Raw genomic sequence first — 15,100 nt, 5'->3', positions numbered from 1 at the left:
GAGAAAGAGAAGTAAATGAGAGGGAATTTGCAGCAGAGCGAGAGTGAGTAGTTGTAAACGAGTGTAAAGTTTTGATGAAGGACAAACTAATGTCAGGGACTGGGGCGGTTCGGGCTTCCTGCTCCCCGGCTACCACATGTGATCCCGCCTGTCACTCACACTCCATCGCCATGACAATCATCGCCGTGCCGACGCCTGGGGGCGGGGACAAGCCTGTCCTTGTAACAAACAGAACCCCTCCGCGATCTGACGCCAACGACTGCCGAGAAGAGAACACACACACACACACTTATGTACACGCGCGTGCGTACATACATATGCGAACAGACACACACACACACACACACACAGTGAGGCCACACACATACATAGACACTCCACACACACAAATGGAACAAATTCCAGTTTAAATTCACATCAGGCTGTAAGCTGCATTTCTCCGTAACAGTGATACAGTTAGTCTGCATTGATCAGTGGAAGACTCAGCTGTCAGTGTGTGTGTGTGTGTGTGTGTGTGTGTGTGTGTGTGTGTGTGTGCGTGCATGTGAGTGTGTAAAAGGAGACAGGGTATGTTCTAATTTACACTACTGCCTAGGTGTTAGTACAAATTACGTTGCATGGTAATGTGTATGTGTTTGTCAGTTTGTAAAGTAGCATGTATTTGTGTGTGCATCTGAATGTTTGTATGTGTGTGTGTATACATACATATATTTAGGCATTGGTGTGTATGCATTCATACTGTATATGTGAGTGTGTACCTAGAAGTGTGTTCCTAAGTGTGTGCTCATATATGTCCATGTGTGTGCATTCATATGAGTGAGATGTGTGAGTGTTCATATATTTGTATTTGTCTCTCTCTGTGTGTGTGTGTGTGTGTGTGTGTGTGTGTGTGTGTGTATGTGTGTGTGTGTGTGTGTGTGTGTGTATGTGTGTGTGAGACAGAGTGTGTGTTAGCCAGGGGGTAGGGAGCAGGGACTTGTCAAGCTGAGGAAGAGATGGCAGACTGGATGGTGATGCCAGCCGTGTGTGACAGTTCCTTCACACATACACAAACTTACACACACACACACACACACACACACACGCACGCTGCAAACCCCCCAAACCCGCCCTAGCCCACATTCTAGAGCTGTGAAAGCTGGGATGCAGAAAGAAAACGAGACTGGTGGAACCTCCCTTTAACTGGAGGCTGATTGGTGTGTGTGTGTGTGTGTGTGTGTGTGTGTGTGTGTGTGTGTGTGTATATGTGCGTATGTGTGTGCATGTGCCTGCCTGTGTGTACGCAAATGTTTTGCTTGTGTGTGTGTGTGTGTGTGTGTGTGTGTGTGTGCGTGCGCGTGTGTGGGTCAAAGTGTCACATCAATTTGTGGCTGTGCTGTTTCTGAAAGAGGCTAACCCCACTGCCACTTAAGTTTAGCACAATAGTGGACTGCATACTGGCAGACAGGACTCATACTTACACACGTACACACACAGACATACACTCAAATATTTGCAGACCCTCACACAAATGCAGACATAGAAACATAAGCAAACAGATATTTGAACAACCTACAGTATCTACTGATACACTAAGACTTCTTAATACAGAGGTGTACACTTTATAGAGAATTTCAATTCTGAATTCTTTCTGGTATTTTATTTGAAATTATTAGACATCTGTTCTAGTCAAAAACCTTCTCTATTTTAGTTGAATCAGATTTGTTAATCATTCAAACAACTGCTCCCAGCACCATGTACCATAATACATGATAATAAATGCTAATATTGACAATATTTCTGGTCATCTGACATACAGGACAACAACAGCGCACTGAGCCTTTTGAAACATAAAATCAGACAAGAAGAAGAAGACTACGTACTCAAGCTTTTGAAGCCTTATTCCAACATCTACACACATACACACACACACACACACACACACTTACTTGAGTTGGGTTGAATGTCATTTTGTGCAAATCTATCAAAGCGTTTCCCAGAAATTGTATTTTGGTGGGGCGCTCCATTGTGCCTCTGAGCCCGGGGTGCGAGCGGTGAGCTGAGGCGAGGTTGCTGGTTAGAAACCCCCAAGGGCGACCTGGCCAGGGCCCCAGACCACTTTAACCACTCGTCTCCATTAACAGGCTCCCAGATATCATTACGCTCCCCGGGGACCAGACGTGCTCTAACCAACCATTTACCCTCTCCCTCTCTCCTCTATTTCTCTCTCTCGTCTCTCCCTCTCTCTGCCCCGATGTTACTCAATGAAAAAAGACAGCGGGGAGAAAAAATATGAGATTGATTTATTTGCTTCAGTGTTCTTTGGGATGGAGTCCTCTCCCTCTCTTTCTCTCCCTTGCTCTCCCTCTCTCTCTCTCTTTCTCTGCAAACTGAAACCAATTAGCGAGCAGAGCACTTGTAGCGGGGAATGTAGGGCAAGCGAGGAGTAATAAAAAAGTATTGACTTTTCTGTGACTGTACGCGGCGTGAAAGGGGTGCCGCGGCCTTGTCCGACATGAAAGGAGCTCCATTAATTTCACTTATTTCACCCAGGCCCCTGTCAGGAGGCCCTAATGCGTCCCAGGCGCACTTCTCACATCCAGGCACTCAGACAGCACAGCACAGCGCAGCCCCGGCCCGGCTACCAAATGAGTTTACATTATATATCAGAGAGAGAGAGAGAGAGAGAGAGAGAGAGAGAGAGAGGGGCAAGAGAAAAGAGTAATTTCTAATTCCCTGGTTGAGACACAAAGTGAGGCCTTTCATACGTAGCTAATTTTGCCCCAGCCTCACCTCCTTATCCTCCTCCTCCTTCCCTCCTTCTCTCTCTCTCTCTCTACATCATGTACGGGTCACTTTTCCAGGAATAACATCTACCAAAACAGGACCTCAACAAAGATATCAAACAATAGGCAGAATATAAGTGGGCATAGTGAGTATAGGATAGCAAGACAGTTTGGGTTGGTTTCAACCTCCTGGTGAGTAGTATTCTCCCACCAAAAGAAGTCTGACCAGATGTAATCAACATGATGTGTATCATCATTACAATTTGCTGCTGTCAGACGAAAACCATGTTTCTTCTTTTTAGGAATTGGAAACACTCATATTTTAAGATCTGCATGCACTGAAATTTTACAATGGCTTTTTACTTAGTTTCCAGCACACTGGGTCCATGAAAATGAAATTATTCAGCACGTAAGAACCCTTTCAAGTAACTAATAAAAAAAGAAAAATTATACTTGTTGCAACATGGTTTTTACATAACTGTAAAACATTTAGTAATAGCCTATAAGCAGCATTAAAGCCTTTTTAAAAGCTCATATAGTGCTGTTTCCCGTGTTTTAGATAGCAGTATGCTGACGCATCACGACATCAAACTTAACAGAGACTGCACCTTCTTGTTCTGCCACTTATACATTTTCTGCTAAAACAATACATATAAGTATGTGTGTTTATAGGGTATATGGTTGTCATTTGTACCATTCAGAACCCAAATGCATCTCTAATGTAAATTTTTTTGGGAAAGTGTGCAGTGCATTTCACATGGTTTGGACAATGGATGTAATTCTCTGGAAGATTACTCTGAGTCCTGATTAAGTAAAATCAGTTAGCTACTAGTGGCTCCGTGGACAGTTCTCATCTAGGTCTGGGGTTGGCCTACTGCCACCTCATTTACCTGGAATCAGGAACTGTGTGTGCGTCTGTGTATGTGTGTGAATGTGTGTGCATGCATGTACATGTGTGGGAGACAGTCAAACCCTGTGTGTGTGTGTGTGACACAGAGAGAGAGAGAGAGAGAGAGAGAGAGAGAGAGAGAGAGAGGCTATCTGCAGACAGAAACTAATCAGTGTGTGTGAGATAAGAAAGCAGCCTTTATGGTGTATGGTAATCAGCCCCCCTCGGCCTGCCACCGCCATGCATAATCACCACGACTTATTCACATGATTGATGAAATATGCGTCTGTGAAATCCGAGCTGCTTTTGTTATCATCCTGTTTTTCCCTCCACCCCCCCCCCTTCCCTCTTCTCTCTCAATCTTGTTCTTTTTTGTCTTGTTCAACCTCTCTTCCTCTCTATATATCCCTCTCCCTCTCTGCAGTGGCCGAAGATGTTGGAGCCACAAACAAACAAGAAATTACACACACAGCGAGGGGTCCCTCTTGAAACCATGTACATGCACACACACACACACACACACACACACACACACACACTTGTTTTCTCATAAGGCAGTAATATGATGCATGAGAGATGCATGAGAAAAGCAACGTCCTCTGAAAAGAAATATGAAGAAAGGAGACGGAAAAAACGAGTGAAAGGAGGGGGGGTTAGAGAGAGAGAGAAGAAAAAAGAGGAGACATTAATTGTTATTTCCTGCAGATAGAAGTGTTGGCTGGATTAGAGAGGGGAATGAGAGAGAAGAGAGATGGAGTGATAGAGAAAGAGAGGGAATTAGATGGATAGATGGTTCAGAGAGCTCTTGTCGTTGACACTTGATCGCATTAATCAGGGGACGGATTCAGAATTCACAATTAATGCAACACGGAGAAACAAAGACTGAAACCGTGTAAACAAAAAACAACAGCAAGTCGATACTAGGACACAACTATCAAATAGCATCACAACCTCCATAACAAACAGCAAGTTTTTTGAAATGTTGATTTTACTTGTGATTTTTCCTGCTATGGTCTCATTTGGAAATTGTTTGTCTATTATTTCTGTTCACTTTAAGCATGTTTTTAAGGTGGGGATTTCTGCTGTGTGGTACAGTAGACTGGAGAGTGACAGAAAAAAAAGGTAGTGAAAAATGAAATGCCAGGCAACACAGGTAAAAAAGATAAAAGCCACAAAAACACAGGCAGTTTCCGAGCACATAACATGCCAACATACACCTAGCGTTGTTGGGGCAACTATCTGAGAGAGGAGAGTTGTGGAATATGCAGTTAGGGCTAGATTTTTACACCTGAACCTGGTGGGACCTGACTTGACCTGACAGGATAGGGTCAGGTAGGGTGAAATTTCTGCCAAAAATATATTGAAAATAGTGCAATTAGCATAATTTCAGGCATTAGTCAGGTTTCGGCTCACAAAAGACTAGTACTTCTCTGCCATTGGCTTTGGGCTCCAACAGAAATGTCCCCAGCTTCAGCCATGAATTTTCAGGCTTGACATCCTGGAGGCTCTGAAGGCTAATACTCAAACCATGTATACGCAACATAATTAGGTTAAAACCTGGCCCGTTCACTCTCTCCCATCTCCCCCGTCATGCTACGCTCTATGTAGAGGGCTGAGGCAGGTGCAGAAAGCCGGGGAGGGGGCTGGGAGAGTGAGCTGGAGTTGGGGTAAGGGGTCAGGCCCGGGGGGAGAAGGCTGATGGACATTGTTGGGAGAGAGGGCCGTGGGTGAAGGCTAGGGCTGGAGGAGAGCGCTGGGACTTGCGGAGAGGGCTGGGAGAGAGGGCTGGGGCTGGAGGGAATAGAGTGGGGGAGAGGGCTGAAGCAGGGCCGACTAACTGTGTGCCTGAGAAGAGGGAAAAGGCTAGGGCATAGGATAGGGCCGGGAAAGGCAAGGCTGGGGAAGAAGGCTGGGACTACAGGGCTGTGATTCGGGACTGGAGGGGGGGGGGGGGGCTGGGACTGAGGGTGAGATTAAGACTGGGGCTGGGGCTGGTGAATTAAAGCCCCCAGCCTCGGGGTGCTATTACACATCCATAATGAGAAATGGAGAAGAGGGGGGCTTGTCTTTGCACCTCGGCACACCTTAGATTAAATATGCACAATTCCCATGCAAAATGGGCCAGGAGCAGCCGGGACCAACATTGCTGTCTAATCCCCTGTGCTGGGGCTGTTTCAGCCAGGGTTAACAGGCTCATCAGTCAACACAGGCTGCTTAGCACGGGACATCAAGGCCATTTGCAGGTTTAAGTGTTTGTGATTGCTTCCCTTTCCAGACCCCCCACCACCGCCGCTGCCGCCCCCCACCATCCCCACCACACCCCCATCCCCAATGCTGGCTAGTGAGCATATGAGCCTGCAATAAGACACATACACACACACAAGCAAGCATGCACATATATCAACCCTCTAATAGCGTAGGTAAAGATGTGGCTCCCACACACATCGCACTTTACTGATGTACGAAATACTATGCACACACACATTGAAGACTAGATTCCCCACACACAATCATACAACACGACAAATACACACACAAATCACCTTGCAATGCCAAAAGACACACACTATATCTACAGCCTTGTACCCTCCTTGACACGATAGATAGATAGATAGATAGATAGATAGATAGATTGATAGATAGATAGATAGATAGATAGATAGATATGGGACTGCTGGGAAAGTGGGGATCTCCATTAACAACACTAACAATAGGAGTTTAGTGTAAAACAAATGTAATAGGATTCCTCAGGGGAAACAAAAACACTTAACTTCAGCATCTCTGCAGCAAGAAACAGAAGACGTAAGCGAATCAAAAGACATGTTCTGCTGTCAGAAAGTGCATTCTCGGATGCTTTTTGACTGCAGAAGACACGTGTGTAAGTGTGTGCATCCTGTCTGCTGCATCCTGTGTGTCCGTCTATACCGTGGCTTCATCACATTTCATTTGCATTTCACAGCCGGTGTTGACTTCTATCACCAACACACTGCTTTATGAGAGGGCTGTCATGTTCCTCAAGAAGGTGTGTGTGTATGTGTGTGTGTGTGTGTGTGTGTGTGTGTGCTATCAGCTGGCTGCTTACACAATGCACTCACATACACACACATAGAGTACTGTGTGAGAAAAAGAGAGAGATGGAGAGAAGTTGCAGCCAGGTAGATGAAGAAGACAGAGAGAGGGAGAGAACAAGTGAGCAAACAAACAAGACAGCGAGAGAAAGGAAGAGGGGTGGCAGGAGATAGAGATAGAGATAGGCGGTGATTGTACCACAATACATACAGTATGGTTCAGTGGAGCATATCCACACTGGGACAGCCGGTCCATTAAAAGCACAGACATCCTTATCCTGCTTGCTTGCCTGCCTGCCTCCTCCTGATTTCCATGTACACATGGAGAGGAAACTATCTAAATAGACCTGAAAACATTCTCCCATCTGCACTTTGACTTAGAATAATCCTGATGTCAAGGCATTTTATAGGTGTCTTTAATTTTACCTTTTCTCCTGGCTGAATGTAGCTTTATTTTTTAAATGAACCCGTTTCAGTTGAATATAGCTTGTTGATTTCTGTTATAAAAACGGACTTAATTGGGTTTATCCTTGCGATTCGTGTCTCAGATCCTTTTCTCCTATGACCAAACATACATGTTGACCAAACACAAGAGGAGGAAGACGCTTCACTGAAACAATTACTTTAAACAGGTCAATTCAATTATGTTCAGCATGTTGCAGAACTGAATTATTCTCAGCTGTTTCTGTGAGTGGCATTGAGACTGACAGCATTGCTGTCTGAAATGTATCATCATACTTTGAGCATTTAAAAGGGCTACCTCTGTATCTTAATGCACCATACTTATGCATTTTAAAGGGGTTGACACTGCATTTTACTGTGCCAGTAAAAGCAGACAGAGAGCCTCTGATGGCCTGCTGATGAGAGATGGCTGCTTGTGTTAAAGCAGCCACAGTGTGATGGAAATGGGCCTCTTTGAAAACAGACATCACTATCACCGCAATGTTCTTTCTTTCTCGCTCAATCTATTAGGGCACATCCAAACTACATGATTTTCTGCAGCTTTCCAGGACTTCTCTCTCCCTTGCCTTATGTTTTAGTTAAAGGATTGCAAATCGGTAATGGTGCTAACACAGATTTGACTCCTACCACTTAGCTGTAAGCACACTATTCAGCTTAACAACAACACTAATGCCAGTTAAAGACTAAAGGATTACTTGAAAATTACTGGAGCTAATTAAGCACCAAAGCCACTGTCCAAGCCAAGTTTTCTAGACTGATATTTAGTAAGAGGGCCTCTTATATATACTAAGTATAAGTAATTTGTTGAACAAGGGGTAAGCAGTACTTTTCAATCACATTTTACCTTAGTTAAAACATTTAATGATTTCTGAAGTGAAACGCCATCTAGAGCTTGACTCAGGCCTGAAGATTAGAGCCAGGCCTGACCCAAACCTGAAGATTCTGTCCCAATCTGAACCCTACTGTAGGCCAAAACTGCAGCTATTTTTAATGATAAATTGCCAAAAGCATTTTTCTTCATTATTTTTTAACATGAGCTTGACACAAATTCAAGCAATTAAGTAATAAATTCAGCCCGAACTGACCCAAGTTAATCAGGTCAAGTCGGGTCCCACCAGCTTTGAACATAAATGATAAGCTCTAATGTCATTCATCCCCTTAAGTCACACCAAAATATGTTTGCTAATCATTTAATTGAGACTGTCCATTTAAAAACCGTCGCGTGTACGCTCGGCCTTCATTGTTACTCTGTATGCAGGGCTGGCAGTGTAAAATGCCACCATAATGGAAGCGAAGTGTTGGGTTAATTGATAAATCTGGGGGCCAGAGAAGGAAGGAGCGTGGCAGGGGGAATGCTTTATGGCTGTGCAAATGAAGGGGCCGCAGAGTTTTACACACGCCGTAAAATGGTTATGGAGAATTAGCCCCTTCTCTCTCTCTCACCGCAGAAACCTGGGCACTAATGCAGCTGGACGGATGGATGGACAAGACAACATATGAAATACATACACAGGCAGAGACACACACACACACACACACGCACATAAAGACAGACACACATACAGTAGACGCATAGCCCCTCCCGCACCCCCCATCCCATTGTCTCTACTTGTGGCCTATTTCAGTTTAGGTATTAATTGCTGCTAATGAATACTGTTCCCATTAAAAAGATCCCTCATACATCAGTAGTATGTATCACGGTGATACATTATGGCTGAGGCCATTAAGAGTGAGCCTGTGTGTGTGTGTGTGTAGACACAGTTCTGCTGTCCCCATTGCCTGAAGCTTTGCACCCACCATGTAATAATGACAATAATAAAGCCACACTGCAGAGTAGCTGGGAGGAGACTATAGTGTGTGTGTGTGTGTGTGTGTGTGTGTCTGTTTGGGGGCAGGAAGGGTGTGGAGGGAATGGGGGGGGGACTTGAGGAGGGAAAAAAAATTACTGAGGCAACATTAAAATGTGTGTGCGGGTAGGCTATACTCTGTGATGTGCGTACATGCATGTATTCATGTGCATGCATGTGGGTGTGTACATATGTATGTATATGTGCATGTTTTCATGTAAGCATGTGTGTGTGCGCACATGTGTGTCCCAGTGTGCATCAGTGTGTGTGTGTGTTTGTTGGTTCTGGTCAGACATGAGTTTTTCTAAGTTGTGATGGGTTTCAGTCTAATGCAAGGGGAAGGAAAGGCTTGGAGCACAGACAGACACAGACGTGACCACTCACTGTAGTGTACTTGATTAGCACATAGCCTCCTAATTAGCCAGCCTCTGTGGTTACAGGCAGCACTGCTGGTGACATGGCTAATGACACAATCACAAAATTAGCATGGATAGAGAGGGCTTTCCCATATCTGCATTCTAAATTAGTCAATTGTTGGTGCATTTAAGACGGTAGCTGAAGAACCTTTGAAATGTTTTGGTCTTACAATAAACATTTCAGTGGCAGCTACATTAAACTTTCCAACTTTCTGAGTTTCATACACTGTTCATGCATGAAACACTGGCCTTTTTCATTTTTCAAAATAATTAAAATTCTGGCCATCTTCAAGCTGCCAAGGGAGATTACCCTAATACACCAGGAACTGCCATTTCTATCCATTCAGTATCTATTAACACTATGCCATAATGACATTGTACAAAATGGCAGAGCACACACAAATGGCTTGGGCTGGGGAATAGAAGAACCCTCTTTCTAGAAGAGTCCTTCCTGTAATTCACTGAGACCCTAGTACTTCCCCATGTGTCCTGATAGATTGATCAATAAGCTATTGTTACAAGGAAACAAATACAATATCAGCCGGTAAGAAGATATTTGGTAAGGAAACATTGATACAGGAATAAACAACTAAATTACTGAAGGTTTGAACAAGACTCAGTATTGTAACTCTTTAACAAATCATTGCTGTGATATGAAATGATGGTATTTCTAAAAAGTAACCTTTACAGGAACTGCAGAAAACATTATCTTCAGACAAATAATCATGTATTTTTGAATGAAAGCTTTCAAATGAGATAAAAACAGCTAAACTGCAGCTACAGCTCTGAAAGAGCATTGGGGTTAGGGCTGGTGCTGGAAGCTGTGGCTTCAGGAGAGTGGGACTAGAAGAGGGGGCTGTAGATGGACCAGGGATGGAGCTGGAGGAGAGGGGCCGGGGCGTGAGAAGCAAATCTTTGTTGGGGAACCTGGGTGGTGAGGGCAAGGGCACATAGGGGCTAGAGCAAGGGCAACCATTACACAGCCCCCTTGGCCTAGGAATGTGGCAATGGGTCGAGGTCCTGGAGATGTGGGGGTTGGCATCCCTTTGTATGTGTGTGTGTGTGCGTGTGTGCGTGTGTGTGTGTGTGTGTGTGTGTGTGTGTGTGTGTGTGTGCTGACAGGCTGCATTTGCCTCGATGTACTTCCTTGCTGTGACACAGATGGCTAAGGTAAATAAGGGTCCTGGAGTCAGGGGGTACTTCTAGGGCTTGGGTTGCGCTGGGGATACTGTGTACATACTGCCAAGAGCTGTGATGGTCAAGCCAGAGAGTTGGGGGAGCAGTCTGGAACCAGGCAAGATAACTGGGCTATGTTGATGATGAGGCCTTAGGCTACGGAGAGGGCTGAAGCTAGGCTTTGGGTGATGATTACGAGCAGGGCTAGGTAATGTGGCAGAGGCTGGGTGAGAGGGCTGTGGCTAGGGTTTGGAAATAATTAGGAGCATGGCTGGATAACATAGCTAGATAATGTGGCTGGGGGGAGGCCAGCTGGGCACGGTATGTTGATGATGAGTACCAGGGTTGAGCTGTCCACTCCATTGGCCCTCTGAGCTGTGACAAGAAGCTCTGCTGGCTGCTGCTATAGCTGGGGGTGATGCCAACGATAGGACTAATGCACTAATTACCACAGAGAGAGAGAGAGAGAGAGAAGAGGGAAGAGAGAGAGAAGGTAAACAGAGGTACAGAGAGATACAGAGACAGAAAGAGAGAGAGGCAGAGAGAGAGAGAAACGGGGGATAATCTGAGGTCTGATGTGCTCTGAGTGACAGCAGTCTGATGCGACTGGGCTGGGGACAAGCACCATTATCTTCATCATCATCTTCATCAACATCATCAACATCATCGGCAGCAGTGTTACCATGGGGAGAAGGGAGGTCAGGTTTGGCCAGTGTGTGTGTGTGTGTGTGTGTGTGTGTGTGTGTTTGTGTTTGTGTGTGTGTGTGCATGCATGTGCGTGTGTATGTGTTTGAGGATGTGGTTTAGGCAAGTGGCAAGTAGAAAGCTGTCATCTGCAGCATCCATCATGGAGACACTTAAGATGAGAGGGGATAGCTATGTGCTTGCACACACACACACACACACACACACGCCAAAAACACAAGACAACAGAGACTGCCCACTATACATACAGCAGTGTACTGCTTTAGCCTAGTCTGAAAACAGAAAAACAGATACAAATGGAGAGGCAGAGCTAGGGAATACCCGCTAGCAGGATAGTTGGTTTACCATCCACACTACATATTTTTAGATCATTAGTGAACTAAATCTGGACATCTAATTTGTTTTTTGTTTGTTTGTATTTTTGTTTTGGTAGCTTACAACACTATTAGTCATGTTGATTTTAATGGATTTGGCCATCTCTGCTATAAACAAATGTAAAATGGTAAGAATGAATATGACTGATTGATTGGTCGATTGATTTTATTTTAGTGTGATGCACTCCAGGTGCTCACACATCTATACATTGCACTAAAAAAAAAGAACACTGGTACATTAGACTTCTGAAATGAGAGCAAAAATGTGCATTCACTGCCTCTCACCATCTCCTTTGCCGCCCTTCACCCCAGTCCAACTCTCACAAAAATAGTGCATGTCCCTCCTTGTCCACAGAGATTTTCTGAAACCTGGAAACTTTTGTGACCACTACTACATCCATTAGAAGTGTTATAGCATTAAAATGTGCCTGAAAGACCTAGTGACGTAGAGTAGATTAAAATGCTAGTAGATTTTGCAGTCTGACACTTAAATAGAATTAAAAATGTATTAAATAACTAAAATCTGACTGCAGCTAACCAACATTTCAGTCATAAGATTAAGACGAATATCTAATATTACACCAAAATTAATACAGATGGGCACTAATTAGTTGTTTAGTAAATATTGAAAACAATATTGATATAATAGTTTTGCCCAGGTTTGCAGACTGCATGGTGGTTTCTGAATAATGGCGAGCTAAATTTCTGTATTCTGTATGTACATTTACTTTGATGGCATGTTCCACACACAAACTAGACGCATCTCATTCTATATAGAGATGCATACAGAGGCACTTATCAAAACTGCCCCTCCTCCACCAGTCCCTGCTGTCAGCTGACGGAGACCCCCTTGCACCCTCTCATCCACCCCCCCTTCTTATTTATCTCCTCTTCCTGGGGCCGTGTTAGTTCGTTCCCCTGTCGCTGCTCTCCCCTTCTTCCCTCGCCCCTCTTTCTCTCTCGTTTCGCTCCTCGTTTCCGGGCAATTGGGTCTGGGTGCTGGTGGTGGAGGGTAGGGGGTTGGGGTGGGGCTGCTGGGAACTTTGTGTGTGTGTGTATGTGTGTGTGTGTGCATGTGTGTGTGCTGGGAAGTGAGCTAATAAAGGACGGTGATCCATGAAAGGCCTTGAGCAAAGACACAGTCAATTACCTAATGCCTGGACCAGACCGCAGGGCCTCACACACACACACACACACACACACACACATACATACACCTCATTTACGTATACATGGAGAGGGGGCAGTGGAGGGCATGAGTGGGAATTGTGTGTGTGTGTATGTGTGTGTAAGTGCGTGGGTGGGTGTGCATATGCGTGTGATGGAGAGCGGCGATTTATTAAATTGCTGTCACTTTTGACAAATTTGTACAGCTGAAGTTGGAGGGGTTAGGCTACACTGCTTCTCTTTTTTTCCTCTTTTCTTTTAGAGGAGAGAAGCAAGCGTGGGTTTCTCCAACGGGATGGATTCTGCGTGTGGAGGCCAGGCAGGAAAGGTAGCATTCATCAGCTATGCATCTCTCCACAGTTGGATGGCTGGGTGGGCGTGTGGTCTCTAACAATGACTTAATTTAGATAGCTACAGCAGATACCTAAAGTGTGTGTGTATGTGTATGTGTGTGTTTTCTACAGTTGACCACCACATTAGAAGAACTGATGAATCATTTTGTTGGATAATTCTTACATGCATTTTTGTATCTTACATTTCTATCTTATGAGTACCATATAATAATTCATTCATTCATCCATTCATTCATTCATCCTTTGCATGCAGACCCACTGAGAATAACTTGGATGAATACAATATAATTGCATGCTGTGTACAAAATAAATACCTGAGGTATACAAAGATAAAATATATGAAGGCTTGAGCAAGTGGTTGGTGGATTAAGATGCAAATCATGCATTTGAAATATTGTCAGTTACAAATTTGACCCGCCCACTCCTGCATTTCTTTTCTAGGAGCCACCATATACATATTATATATTTAATGAAGTAGAAATGCTAGTAAAATAATAATTAAGAAAAAAACTGTGTGTGTGTGTGTGTGTGTGTGTAGCTTAGCCCACCTCCTTCTCCTTGAGTCGGAGTGTGTCCTCCTCTCTGAAGTTCTTGTTGCCGTAGGCTAACGGAGGGAAGGCAGTGCTGCTGTGGAGCAGACGCTCATACCTCCTGTTCCTCTTGTGGGCTTTGGCGAATGGCAAGAACCTAACACAGTAAAAGGTCAAAGGTCACAAGCTGGATTCAAACTGATCAAATGACAGATACATGGTCTCTCCTGTAGACTGCAGAGTCACCAGGACACCCTTTTTTGAGATCTGGGGCGACGTTACACAAACATCTCATCTCATCTCATCTCATCTCATCTCACTTGTAGGGTCCTTCACCTTATAACAGAGTCAATGCATTTTATTCATTATTTCACCAATATCATAAAACAGCCCTGCGGGTGTTAAGACATATAATAAAGATAAGATGATAGAGTTAAGATAGGAAACCAAGGTGGATTTCGTATTGGCTTCTGTAATGGCAAATGGGATATTTTTATCTTATAGTTTTAAGATACGATTCTATAATGAGACTCTATTATAAAGACACAGTGTTTTCAGACAATATCTGTTGGCATGCACACTTGGCCTGAAAGTATTCATTACCCATCCCCGGTGGCTGTATTTATTTAAAACTGTGCCCTTCCTCCCCATCTCTTTACATTGCATATGCACACTGTGGTTGGCTAGTGTCCAGACTATGTAGAATGCTGTTCAGTATGTGAGCCTGACCAGCTCCTTATCAGACCTGCAAGATCCAATAGCAATATGAGCAAAATCCGATTTTCATACATCTGCTTAGAGTGACAAAATGAGATCACTGTTAAAAATGCCATTGTAGCGTGTGTGTGTGTGTGTGTGTGTGTGTGTCTGGAGGTGGGGGTGGGGGGAGGGTGTATTTGTGTGTGTTTTGGCAGCATAACCTGTCTAGTTGTATGTCAGAAGACTCATGCCAGCTGTTAATTACACTTGGGTTGATTTTCTAAATTACACCTAAGACTCTGCCTCAGGAAAGTGTTAGTGTGTGTGCATGGATATCTGTGTATGTATATTTTTGTGTGTGTGTGTGCTCTTAACTTCTATACTCATGTGGACTGCATAGTGAATCCTCCAATTAAGGGTATTTGGTCAATCACAAGAAATGTAAGTCAGTGGAGAGTTGCCACTGGAAGATTTTTTTCTGTCTCTGAGGTTCATAGAGCTCAAAAACAAAATATGGCAGAGACTACTATAGAATAACAGTGAAGAAATAGGTAGAGAGGTCAATTTTAACATCTCCAATGATCTCAGTGTTTATGCTGCAAACGTGTGCCTGAACTCAATTGAAAGCCAAGAGCCAAGTACCACATAC

General features: G+C 44.1%; 1 protein-coding gene across 1 annotated transcript in view; it reads right to left on the bottom strand.

The window, feature by feature from the left end:
- spata17 (spermatogenesis associated 17) overlaps positions 1-15,100 on the bottom strand; it is a 43,473-nt gene that overhangs the window by 2,111 nt on the left and 26,262 nt on the right. Inside the window, exon 9 of the mRNA XM_071921989.2 lies at positions 13,771-13,909. Coding sequence (XP_071778090.2) covers positions 13,771-13,909 — 139 coding nt within the window. The remainder of the gene's footprint in view (positions 1-13,770; positions 13,910-15,100) is intronic.

This window comes from Centroberyx gerrardi, chromosome 1 (genome assembly GCF_048128805.1).
Source record: "Centroberyx gerrardi isolate f3 chromosome 1, fCenGer3.hap1.cur.20231027, whole genome shotgun sequence".
NCBI classification, from domain to species: domain Eukaryota; kingdom Metazoa; phylum Chordata; class Actinopteri; order Beryciformes; family Berycidae; genus Centroberyx; species Centroberyx gerrardi.
Note: the sequence above shows the minus strand (reverse complement) of the source record. Positions and strands in the feature narration are given on the sequence as shown.